The following is a 13,277-nucleotide window of genomic DNA, read 5'->3' as shown; positions in this document are numbered from 1 at the left end:
GTTCCTCCCAGGGCCCCCTGGGAGCCGGCTGACCATTTACAGGCCTCCTCGGGCTTCAGTGGGCTTTTGCTTCGAATAGCAGTACCTGCACTTTTTTGACAGGCTACTGGAACCCATCTGTCCCCAGCACATGGGGAGACAGAATTTGTGCATCCCCTCCATGGCCCCCACCCCCCGCGGCCCTGAACCAGTGGCTGAGGTGCTGGAGAAGGAAAACTCAGCCCTCTCCCTTGGGTCATGACCGCTCTTGTCTTCTGCTGGGACCCTCCTGAGATCACCCCTAATTTGCCTTCCTTTCCTTCCCTGCCTGCCTCCCCTAGTCCCTTCCAGCTTCCCCCAGGGACCTTCCTTGAGAATCACCTCCACATGAATCCTATCTCCGAAGCACTGGAGGTGACTTGGGCTGGAATGACTGATGGACCTTGTGTTCCTTCCTGAACAGCACCTTAATGAAAACCTGGCCAAACTCACAGCCAAGTTTGAGAAAGCCACGGCAGACAAACTCAAATGTCAGCAGGAAGCCGAAGTGACCGCAGGCACCATCTCCCTTGCAAATCGCCTGGTGAGTGTGAGCTTCAGCAGCCGAGCTTTAATTATGTTAGCAGAGCTTGTCAGGTGCCGCAGAGGTGCAAATAGATGAGCACACCTCAGCACCGCTGTGACTTGGGGGGAAATATTAAAATGCGCTGGGATGCAGGGACCGAATCCTGAGAAAGTGTGAATGCATACCCTGGTCTGATCACAGGAGTTTTCCTACAGAGATGGTTGGAAGGGTGGGAACAGTGGATCTGTCGGGCAGCTGTGCGAGACGTGACATGCTTATGTATGTGTGTATCAGCCAGTGGAAGCATTAAAAGACGAAGCTAGCATTTGATAGGCAAACTCGGAGGATTTTACCTGTGTAATGTTTGATAATAAGTGTGTGGCCAGGACTGAGAACTGAGACAGAAACAGAAAAGGATGAGATCAACTGACCCTGAGCATTTCTGAACATGACCTTGCCCATACACACATACACACACACACACACACGCACACACACACACACAAACATTGACACGTACATACACAGGCTCTGGTCTCCCTGAGAAGATAAATCTGAGGGACAGAGCAGGGTGCTTGTGTTATGGATGTCTGTTGCTGCATAACAAATTACTCCAAAACTTGGTGATTTAACACAATGACTGTTTCATTAAATCTCACTGGTCTGTGGGTCAGGAGCTCGGGCGGGGTGCAACTGGCCAGCTCTGCCCCATGTGGGGCCAACTGGGGCCACTAGGGGTTATTCAGCCGGTGGCTGGGCTGGTTTGGGGGGTCCAAGACAACTTCCTTCACATCACCTTGGCAGGGACTACTGGAAGGGTGGGCTCAGCTGGGCCCCTTGCCCTCTCCGTGTAGTCTCAGATCTCTCCAGCAGAGTAGTCGGATGTCTTACACGGTGACTCAGAGCTCCAAGAGCAAGTGTTCCAAGAGACAGGAGGTAGAAGGTCCCGGTCTCTTAAGGCCTGGGACCGAAAACCAGCACAACATCACTTCTGCTGTGTTCTGTTGGTCAAAGCAGTCACAGATTCAAGGGGAGGAGCACAAACACCGACTCTTAATGAGAAGAGTGTCAAAGAATTTGTGGCCTTTTTAATCCCCTGTGGCTTGTATTTCTCATCATCAATCAGCTACAGTCCTGCAAAGCCATGGCCACTAGATGTGATTTCTCTTCAATCAAGAGCCTTGACAGCACTCTCCTCACCAAAGAAGGGAAGTGGAGTCGATACCTCTTTACATTTATTCCAGCCACTGTTTATGTATACAACAAAGGCAGATTTTCTAGTCTAGGGAGAAATGAGTCATAACAATCATGAACTGAGCCATGCGTTAGCAAGGAGAGGCTATACCACAGTTGTGTTGTGTGTTGAACCTGCTGCTGCATAGCTTTGAGATGATCAGTTTAGCTGAACAGCTGGGTCTGGAGACAGCTCCTCTGCAAACGTGCAAGAAGTGGTCCAGACCTCCTAGCTGGCCTGTCGTCCGTTCAGTTCCCTGTTTGCTTTCCAGAACTTAGCACGGCCTTCTTTGCCTGGCTGGAGCATTTTCTGAGTTGGTCCTCGTAGGAGGCAGTGTGGTATTCTGCTCTAGGAGTCAGGATGCATGGGCTCTGGGGCCACCCCTGCCTCTACTGGCTTAGAGGTTCTGGCCAGATACTTCAACTTTCTGGTCTTTATCTGTGTAATCTAAAAAATGGGCATGGGAATGGTTGGGTTGGCAAATCCCTGTGGTCTCTCTCAGCTCTGACATTCTATGACACCATCCTTCAAGGAAGAAACAAGGATAAGTCATAACAGAAGCTAAGCTCCACCATACACCTAACAGTCCTCCATGGAAAGGATGTCTCTCCACCCCCGAGAGGGGTGCCCTCGGAGAGTAGTGCCATACCAAAGTGGGTCAGCAGAGTCAAGATGTGTTCCACATCCCTGCTACTTTGTACACACCCATGATTCAGCACTTCTAACTCTGTGTCTTAATTACCGTGTCCATCTCTCCGCCCATTGTGAATTATTTATAGCTCATGGAATTGATTTTATTTATTTTCATGTCCCCAGCATTTAGAGAGGAGAAGGGAGAGGTGCATAATTTTCTAATATGTTTTACAGACCAGGCATTGTGCTAAGCGATTAACATACACGGTCATATTTAATCCCCTCAACAGCCCTTCGAGGTGGGTGGTATTCATCTCCATACCTACAAAAGGGCAGAGCGTGGAAGCTTGCATTCAAGACCTGTCATCTTTCCACAGCCCACATAATGCATAGCACAGAACAGGGGATTTTTACTGAAATGTTCGCTGCAGCCGGTACAAATCCCCATTGATCAAAAGGGCCACATAAATGATGTCTGCGTCTTCCTGCTACTAAATATGCTCTGTGCATTCTCTGTGACTGAATCCATGGCTCTGTATAGCCTGCGGGATGACGAGTCTTCTCTCCTCTCTGGTCTTTGAAATGGTAGGTGGGAGGACTTGCTTCTGAAAACGTGAGGTGGGCAGAAGCTGTGCAGGACTTCAAACAACAGGAAAGGAAATTATGTGGAGACATTTTACTTATTACGGCTTTCATTTCGTACCTTGGCTTCTTTACAAAGAAATACCGGCAGAGCCTCATGGACGGGGCCTGGAGACCCTACCTGAGCCAGCTGAAGGTACGTACAGCCTGAATTTCTCCTAACTGCGTCAGCCTGTGGCTACCAGTGAGCCCACATGTCAATAATAGCCCAAATCTTCTGGTCCTTTCTTGCGTACTTACCACCACCTGAGCATTCCCTAGTGATTGCTGGGATCCAGGAATGAGACATGTGCAGCCATGTCCTTCCCCACTGCCCTACATTGCCATCCACTGCCCTCTAGGCCACCCGAGGACAGCATCTTTCCTCTTAATGGGGCCCTCAGTGGGGACTCTGATCCACTGCCCAACAGGCTCTCTCCTAGCAATCCTCAAAACTGTAAAACCTGGGGGGCACCAAAAGCACCCTGTGTTTCCTCCCAACCTGCCTGCTCTTGAGCAAACTTCATAGTAGCTGTGGGGCAAGGCTCCTTTCCCAGGTTCTGCATTGCACCTTGTCACTGGGCCCCAGGGCTGCTCCGTCTGTGCCCATGGCTCATGGGCACCCTGATGAAAACAGTTTCGTTTCCTCTACTTCAGTCACGTGTACTCAGCTTGTCCTCTTAGTATAAGTAGGGGGATTTTACTCCCAACCCCTCCCCCTACACTGACACGATAAAGTGGCAGAAGTGCTAGTTCCTGACTGAAGAGGACTCAGGGTTATGCCTAGAGCCTGTAGTCAGAATAATTCCTAATAGTACCTTCTACTTCCACATCACTCATGGTCCTCAATCCGCTAATATTCCCTGAGTATTCAGCATGTCCTGCAACTCCACTAGAGAGGAGATACAGAAGACGTTCAAGACCAGGACGCCCGCAGGACGCTCATGGTCCAGTGGAGGAGATTAGATGCATAAAATGCAGCTATCGTAAGAGCACAAAAATTCAGCACGTGCAGCAAGGATTGTCTTCCAAATTTGTAGGGATCTCCTTGGAACCCAAACCCACATTGTCCAGTGATGGTCGGTTTCACAGATCAGCTCATACCATCTTACGCACCTGATGATTTGTTACATAGTAGTTTAAAACTGTTACAGTACTAGGAAATAAAAAATAAAGCTGCTATGTATTCATCCTGAGCATCAGTGGAAAAGGAGGCTGTGGAGTGGACGCTCACTCACTGAGTGGGTGAAGATGAGGAGCTCGGCAGCAGCTTAACAAGAACTTTTCTGGCTTTGTTTGGGGGTTCTCAAGCATTTTTGTGCCATGGACCCCTTTGGCAGTCTGGTAGGACCTGTGAATCCTTCTCACAATAGTGTTTTTTGGTGCGTAAAGTAGAATGCGTAAGACTGCAAAGGAAAACAATTCCATTGAGATACCTTTCTGATCCCAGGATAAGACCCCCCAGGGGCACATTTCCCTCTGGAGGTTTGCTGGATTCCATCGCGTGCCATTCGTACCCTTAGTAGGTATGGTTAAAGGGACAGGAGACACTTGGGAGAGGTTTTGCCAACGTAACTGGGAACACAAACTGCAAGGGAGAGAGAGACGGGGAGTGGGGGTCAAAAAGGTGTATGTGTGAACCTCAAAAACAGTGTGCTAAGTGAAAGCAGCCAGACACAAAAGGTGCCATGCCATATGATCCCATTTATGTGAAATATCCAGAATAGGTAAATCCATAGAGACAGAAAGCAGGTTAGTGGTTGCTAACAGCTGAAGGTAGGGGGAATGAGGAGTGATTGTTAATGGGTGTGGGGTTTCCTTTTGGGGGATGAAAACGTTTTGGAACTAGATAGAGTTGATGGTCGCACAGCATCATGAATATACTAAATGCCATTGAATTGTGCGCTTTAAAATGGTTAATTTATGTGAATTTTACCCCAATTTTTTAAAAAACTATATGTGTCCCCAGTGAAAAAGATTACTTGCAGAAGAATTAAATGAGCTGAGAGAAGTCAAAAGAGACAGAAAAGGAAGGGTCTGGTGCACACACAGGGGCCATGAAGGGAAACAGAGGACCATGGGGAGGTGTCCTCAGGCCTGATGATTTGTTTACCGGCTTCCCAGCACAGTTCTTTGCAAGCTAGGCCTCTGTCGGCAGGTGGTGAAGTACATGAGGGAAAAGAGTGGTTACTGTGGTCTGGCACAGACGGGATAAAGCCTCCTTCCTTTTAGGTGTGGGGCCTCCTTCATGAAGCATGCATGAGAAACACAGAAATGGCGTTAACATGGGGAATGGCACATAGGAGGCTATTGATTAAAATACAGATAATCTAGGGTAGAAATTTGATTTGGGTGAATATACTGAAGAACAAAGGGTCACACAGTCTGAATTTCTGCTATTGTTCATCCATCAAGAGAAAACCTGCTTCCATAAATAATCACACAGCCAGAAAAGCACTCTTCAGGGGGATTTTGATCTTGCTTTTAAAGGAGCTGTGTCATTTTAGTGAGCTACTGTGTGTTCCACCCCCAGCTGAGAAAGCATGTTTCCATTCTGAGTGTATGTGGCGTTTCTTCACATCAGGTTCCCATCCCTGTCACCCCCACTCTGGATCCCCTGAGGATGCTGACGGATGATGCCGACGTGGCTGCCTGGCAGAACGAGGGCCTCCCTGCAGACCGCATGTCCATGGAGAACGCCACCATCCTCATCAACTGCGAGCGCTGGCCGCTCATGATTGACCCTCAGCTACAAGGCATCAAATGGATCAAGAACAAATATGGCGAAGACCTCCGGGTCACCCAGATTGGCCAGAAGGGGTAGGTGGGGGAGCATATAAGTTCCCAGTTTTGCCATTTGTGCAGAGAAAAAAATGTTACGAGCAGATCTTAAGCCCCAGTGGATGGTTTCTACCCTCCTGGTCCCTCTGTGACGTTTCTCATGTTTCTCCTTCCAATTTAGGAAACATCTCAATGCGAGATGCTCGGGCACTGAGTCTCTGCTTTTCTTTCTCATTGGAAATCATGTGCATCTGCTTCCCACATCATTCAGGAGTCCTTTCTCTGCCATCCCTGGCGTTCATCCTCCCATCTCTCGTTGAACGCTTCCTGCCTCCCCAGACATCACAGTCCATCGTCAGACAACTCTGTGTTTTACAAAGTCTTGCTCACATTTAGCCGAAAACTGCCATCCTTAGCACTCTTCTACCCATTGTTCCTACCTCCGCTCCGGAGCCACACAGAACAAACCTAAACACTGTCTCCTGGGGAATGATCGACATTGCAGTGGACGCACAGCAGCCGAGTCAGTGATGAAATCTTCAGAGCCCTTTGGACCTGCCACGCAGCTTTGTTCATACCTGATGGGGGAGTTAGCACATGAAGGGACATAAGTGCCAGAGGGAATGTCTGTCCAGCACACATGCACCTTCCAGGCCCAGGCCACCTCAGCATCTTTCACCCCACGGCTTCATTAACTGTGTTATAACTTAGCTTTATAGTTTCAGCACTCAATTCTTGTTCTGTGCCATTAGGATCCATGAGGAAACTAGGATGGGGCAATGGGGGAGAAGGAGAGGGACAGAGATCATTCGTTAGTGGTTGGTATGTGCCAGTCTTAATGTTAGGGACTTTATCTCAAATGCTTTCCTTAATCCACACAACTGGTAAGGTTAGTGTTAGTGGTGCCATTTCACATCTGAGTAAATTGAGGTTCACAGAAGCAAGTTAATTTCCCCAAGAGTACACCATTTTAAAAGCAAGGGTTGTTTGTACACTCATGTTCATAGCAGCATTATTCACAATAAAAATGTGCCATATCTGTATGATGAAATATTATTTAGCCTTAAAAAGGAAGGAAATTCTGGGGCCAGCCCAGTGGCTTAGTGATTAGGTTCACACACTCCACTTTGGCGGCCCGGGGTTTGCAGGTTCGCATCTCGGGCACAGACCTGTGCACCGCTTATCAAGCCATGCTGTGGCAGGCGTCCCACATATAAAAAAGTAGAGGAAGATGGGCACAGATGTTAGCCCAGGGCCAATTTTCCTCAGCAAAAAGAGGAGAATTGGCAACAGATGCTAGCTCAGAGCTAATCTTCCTCAAAAAAAAAAAATAACAAGGAAATTCTGACATATGCTACAACATGGATAAATCTTGAGGACATTATGCAAGTGAAATAAGCCAGTCAGTCAAAAAAGGACATATACTGTATATGAGATGCTTAGAGTAATCAAAATTCATAGAGACAGAAAGTAGAATAGTGTTGCCAGGGGCTTGGATAAGAGGGAAAAGGGGAGTTATTGTTTAAGGGGTACAGAATTTCAGTTTTGCAAGAAAAAGTTCTGGAGATGATGGTGGTGATGGTAGCAGAATAATGTGAAGGTACTTGATGCCACTGAACTGTACAGTTAAAAATGGTTAAGATGGCAGATTTTATGTGATGTATATTTTACCACAATTTTAAATTAATTAATTTTTAAAAAATTGATGGAGGTTCTATTTGAACCAAGGTGATTATCACTTAGAAACCCAAGGTTTATCCACTCTAATACACAGCCACCAAGGTGAGATTTGCTGCTCTGGCCACACGTCCCAAACACAGTTGCCCAGAGGTCCAGATCAGCCAGGGTTGTTTAAATCAAAATGCAATGTTATGAGAATAGTTAAACAAAGCGAATGTTGAATACCAGAGTGGATCCTTTCTTGTAGAGAGGATATGATGGGAAATGAACAGCAAGATATGACATGATATATTTTTATCTGCGTCATCAGTCAGAGTAACCTAGTCCTGGCCTTCTCCCCAAACTTTGATTAAAACATTCCTTTCTAATTGACCAATAACTGCATTTTAGACAGAAGTGTTTGTTTTTGCTCATTCCTATATCCCTAGTACCAAAAACAGTGCCTGACACTTAGTAGGCCCTCAATAAATATTTGTTCAATTAATTCTCTGTTCCCATCCATTGACTACTGTTCTGTTGGATGGTGTTCTAGATTTGTTGTATTTTATCTGAATGCAAACATTATATTACATATAAAATGTGTTAAGACTATTAAGTATAGTCTCTCTTCATCATATGAATGGAAATTTGTTCAAGTGTGTCATTTGCCTTTTAATTTCATTTGTGGGGTTTGACATGCTACAGGTTGGTTTGGTTGTTTTTTTGACCAGATTTTTCACCCATTTCTTCTATAGATCATGCTTAGAAAAGTCTTTTTCTCTCCAGGAGTTATATAAAATATTCACCTAGATTTTTTAGTTTTTTTATGTTTCCTTTTACATTGAAATCCAATCACCTGAAATATATTTTTGGGTACCATATAAGGTTCAGACCTAATTTTCATTTTCAAGAGGTTAGCCATTGCTCTAATACCATTTATTAAATTCTCCATCCTTCCCTCAATTAATTGGAGATGACATTTTACTCCATATTAAATTATTTTATTAAAGAGTCTTTATTCTTTTCTATTTATATAATACTATACCAGCCTTCAATATTTAGTTTTATATTTAGTAGCATTTATTGTGGCCTTTCTCATTACAAAAGTAATATATCATCATAGTGAAAAAAAGGAGGGGAGCTGCAAGAAAAAACAACAAACAAACAAAGAAATTAAAAACTCCTATAATTCATCATTCAGAGAAAAACACTGCTCACTTTTTGGTATATGATATCCTTTAAGACTTCTTTCCACATATCTGCATCGTTAAAGTTATAGAAAATATTTCAGTATTAGCTGAGTCCCTCCTCTTCTTCATTATCATTTTTTTTTACCATCCTCATTGTTTTCTTTTAGGTTAACTTTAAGATTTTTGGTCAAGGTCTATCAAGTTATATGGTTATTTATTGTTTGAGTTGAAATTACATCAAATTTATAGATCTATTTAGGGAATAACAACCTTTTTTAACATGTTTATTAAACTACATAACATTGAAAATTTTTAAATAACCTAGATTTTGGTAATTGATTGTTAAATTAAGATGTATCAACATGGTCTAATACCTAGTCAGGTAAAAATTGTTATAAGAAGAATATTTAATGACATGGGGAAATGTTTATAATACATTTTATGTACAAAAACCAAGTTATAAAACAAATGTGCTATATGAATCCAATAATAAATAAATATAAATATAAATGCAAGTATAAATAACTAATATAAAATAAATAGAAATAGTAACATTAAACTTAAAATATAATATATCCAAACGTATACAGTAAACACCAGAATGTAAATGACAGATGGAAAGGTTACAATTAATTTTCATATTCTTTTTTGTATTTTGTAATTTTTCCCTATTTTAAAAAATGTATAAGATCACATAAATATCATTTTAAATGCAGAAAACTGTGGCCACTGAAATCATCCCAGATAGCTGTGCCTCCAAGTTTATGACTGTGCTTCAGAGGCCACAGTTGTCTTGTTAAATTGCCTGGATCCATACCTTGCCACGGGCTCATACTGCCCTACTTTCTCCCCAGCTACCTTCAAACCATAGAGCACGCCCTGGAAACTGGAGATGTGGTGCTGATTGAAAACCTAGAAGAGTCCATTGATCCTGTTCTGGGACCCCTGCTTGGGAGAGAAGTCATTAAAAAAGGACGGTAAGGCTCAGCTATGTTGCCGATCCTTTGTGAGGAGCTGGTTTACGCCCCAGTAGAACTGTGGACGGATCTGCTCTTCCTAGAACATCCTCTCCTCAGCTCACGTCAAGTAGCTCCCTGCAGCACACACACCTCTTTCTTCCTGAAGAGAAATAATTTAGCCGCCCTCATCTCCTAAAGAAAGTTTCCCAGAATAACTTCCCTTCCATCAGCCAGTGTCCTCCTTGACTTCCTTCTAAATAGCCACAGTGCACTATTTTAGAGGAACTTTGAAAGGAAAGTGATTAAAAAGCAGGCTGACTTTTAAGCATGAGCATTTTGTCCAAGCCAGACCTATGAGCTCTGAGAACTCAGCTCTTTGTCAATTTAATGAGCTCCTGTTGCTTTGGGTGCTGGTAGCTCATCAGGGCTTAGCAAGAGTCTGGCAGAAGGAGGAGGAAAAGAGAGGAAGGAGAAGGGTAACAGACACATAGGAGAGGGAGTGATAATTATCATGAAGGGTTGCTGACTTGGAAGCCTCACCCACTGCCCAGGCCATAAATTGCCTTTACATATCCTTAGGATGTGCTCATTCACTTAATTAACCATTTTCACCCTTAGAAGTTATTCTCCATAAGCCATCAAAAAAAGTAAGCCATATTGCTAGCCTACAAGGCACCCTAGTGCAAACTAAGATGTCCCTTCCTGCAAACACTTTACTGCCATCTGCTGGAAATGTTTCATAATGTACTGATCTACACTGACTACCATGTGAATGGCTCTCCCTATAGTTGTGCATGCAAAATCAAACATGGTGGCCATGGGAGAGGGTCTATTACCCTCCCTCTCCTTCCCCACACAGGGCAAGCGGGGATCCTAGGGCTCACGCTAGACATGCTTAGGAGGAATCCATCTGAATATGGCAATATTATTTAATATGATTTTGCAAAAAAAAAACCCTAAAATTCTGTCCCTGACCAAATCTCACAGGAAGGCACTCCACCTTCACATGAACCTTTATGTTCCAGATTCATTAAAATCGGAGACAAAGAGTGTGAATATAATCCCAAGTTCCGGCTCATCCTTCACACGAAGCTGGCCAATCCTCACTACCAGCCCGAGCTGCAGGCTCAGGCCACCCTGATCAACTTCACTGTGACCAGGGACGGCCTGGAGGACCAGCTGCTGGCTGCTGTGGTCAGCATGGAGAGGCCAGACCTGGAGCAGCTGAAGGTGCGTCGGGTATCCACCAATGAAGGGAGAAAGAAAATGCTCTGCCACTAGATCCTGCAGCACTCCTCACTCGGGCCGGGGCCGCGGGGGGGGGTGGTGCTGTTTTTCCTGGAGCTGAGCAGTGTGGCCTCTGCTAGAACTTGGAGGAGTGTCAACCTCATCAGGCCACCTGGAACACCAAGTGGGGAAATGGAGGCTAGAGAGAGCCAAAGAACAAAGAGGCAGAAGACAGCCGGGAGAACAGACAGTCCTCTTGCCAAGAGCAGGGCCTGGCACAATGCTACGAACATGCTTGGGCTAGCTCATGAGGGCCTCTCATCATACATGTTCACATGCTATGTTCAGAACTATGTGGATTTGAACTTGCAAGGGCCAGAAATGGATTCAACCACATTAGGATAGTGTCTTAGTCAGCTTGGGCTGCCATCACAAAATATCTTAGACTAAGTGGCTTAAACAAAAGAAATTTATTTTCTCACAGTTCTAGAAGCTGGAAGTCCAAGATAGGGGGCCAACGTGGTTGGCTTCTGGTGACTTCTCTTCCTGGATTATAAGCAGCCACCATCTCACCATGTGCTCACCACCTCTTCTTTGTGAGTGCAGAGAGAGAGAGCAAGCTTTTTGGTGTCTCTGCTTATAAGGGCACTAATCCCGTTGGACCAGGGCCCCATCTCATGACCTCATTTAGCCTTAATCACCTCCTTAAAGGTCCATCTCCAATATGGTCATGTAAGTGTTAGGGCTTCAACATATGAATCTGGGAGGTGGGCACAATTCTACCCACAGCAAGTAGTATCCTTTTTTCCCTCTCTTTAGACCTGATTAGATTATAAAATGCAAGTCCAAAATTATAGTGCATGTGACATTGAGTTCAGGGGTCCCTGGGCCTCTGCTTCCTACAAGCATTCATTTATTAAACCATGGAACACCAACTCTGGCAAGATTGGAGGTGCTATTGAGGCTTCAGCAGTGAACAAGGACAACCATGTCCTTGTCCTCAAGGAGCTTATGGTCTAGTGGAGGAACACAGAAAATAAGAATGTAAACAAAAAAAAAGAATGTCATTTCAGATAGTGATAAGAATTTTGAGGAAAATAAAGCAGGGTGATATTAGAGAGCCAGGGGGCTAATTTACACTGGGAAGGCAGAAAAACATTTTATGAGGAGATGTCATTTGAGCTAATTCCTAAATAATTTGAAAGCATCTGGCACAGAGCACTCCCAGCAGAGAGAACAGCGAATCCTAGTCATAGCCAGGATTGAGGTGTGTGTTTTTAAGAAACAGAAGATAGGCCAGGGTGGCTGTGGTTGGAGCCTCCAACAGGAAGATTGTTCTCTCCATGGATCCCAAAGCAAAATCCCAGACTGTACAAGGGCAAAGAAACTACAGCCGCCTGACATTACGTGTGCCCCCTCCCCAGTAGAGTGTCCTACTTTAGGATATGGACTCTAACAATCAGAAAGGGAAGTGTGGGGAGATCTGCTTGGGTACCAGTGCCCCACTCCAGCCTTGAGAAGGGCTCCTGCGATGATCTTGTCTAAACTGTGTAAGACAGTTTCTGTTGATTTTTTTTTTAAACGTAATCCATTGGAGAGCTGTTCATTTAGGGGCAGTAAAGTGGTGGTAGAGAGGACCCTCCAGAGAACTAAAACTTGACCTCTAACTATTCACAGAAGTAGGTTCTATTTAGTGAACAGACTGTATCAGCATTGTTCTAAGCATTGCACAACACTCCTATGAGTAGGGACTGGGGTTAACACAGCTGAGGTGACTGAAGTGTTAAGAGGGTGACTTAGCCCAAGGTCACATGACTAGTAAATGGTGCAGCTGGGATTCAACGCATCTACTTGTCTCGTCTGCTCGTCTTACCTGCTCATGGTCTCAAGGACTCTGCTATTCTGCTTCCCGTTTCGTCCCTCTAAAGGAAGGAGCTTGACCCCAGGGCATTTATTTATTCAGACCTACCCCAAGTGTAGGATGCTCTGGGCTTCCACCTGACTCCCCCTTACTTGATATTTGCAGTCAGATCTCACGAAGCAGCAGAATGGCTTCAAAATCACCCTCAAAACGTTAGAAGACAACCTGCTCTCCCGCCTCTCCTCAGCATCCGGGAACTTCCTGGGAGACACGACCTTGGTGGAGAACCTAGAGATCACCAAGCAGACCGCTGCAGAAGTTGAGAGAAAGGTAAGGCTTCCCTAGGCTAGGAGGCAAAGGCCCTCCTGCTCATCCCTGAGTTTGACTTTTAGGAAAAAAAGCAGTCAGCAGAAGAGATGGCTTTTTCACTTGCCCACATTTCTGTTAGAAAATCAAACTAGGTAGGATTCCTGAAATGACTACCTCACATCCCGCATTATGGAGTTCCCATCTTCTGGAAAATGCTCTTGACAACTCTACTCCAAAAACCTTTGATGAGCACTTAAGT

General features: G+C 44.9%; 1 protein-coding gene across 1 annotated transcript in view; it reads left to right on the top strand.

Moving 5' to 3' along the window:
* DNAH9 (dynein axonemal heavy chain 9) overlaps positions 1-13,277 on the top strand; it is a 309,121-nt gene that overhangs the window by 223,426 nt on the left and 72,418 nt on the right. Inside the window, exons 51-56 of the mRNA XM_004433052.3 lie at positions 443-562; positions 3,001-3,189; positions 5,617-5,852; positions 9,517-9,639; positions 10,647-10,851; positions 12,875-13,039. Coding sequence (XP_004433109.2) covers positions 443-562; positions 3,001-3,189; positions 5,617-5,852; positions 9,517-9,639; positions 10,647-10,851; positions 12,875-13,039 — 1,038 coding nt within the window. The remainder of the gene's footprint in view (positions 1-442; positions 563-3,000; positions 3,190-5,616; positions 5,853-9,516; positions 9,640-10,646; positions 10,852-12,874; positions 13,040-13,277) is intronic.

Source organism: Ceratotherium simum, chromosome 16, assembly GCF_057802395.1.
Source record: "Ceratotherium simum simum isolate JZ-2026a chromosome 16, ASM5780239v1, whole genome shotgun sequence".
Taxonomy (NCBI): Eukaryota; Metazoa; Chordata; class Mammalia; order Perissodactyla; family Rhinocerotidae; genus Ceratotherium; species Ceratotherium simum.
The sequence above is the reverse complement of the archived record's forward strand: the minus strand, read 5'-3'. Positions and strand labels throughout refer to the sequence as shown.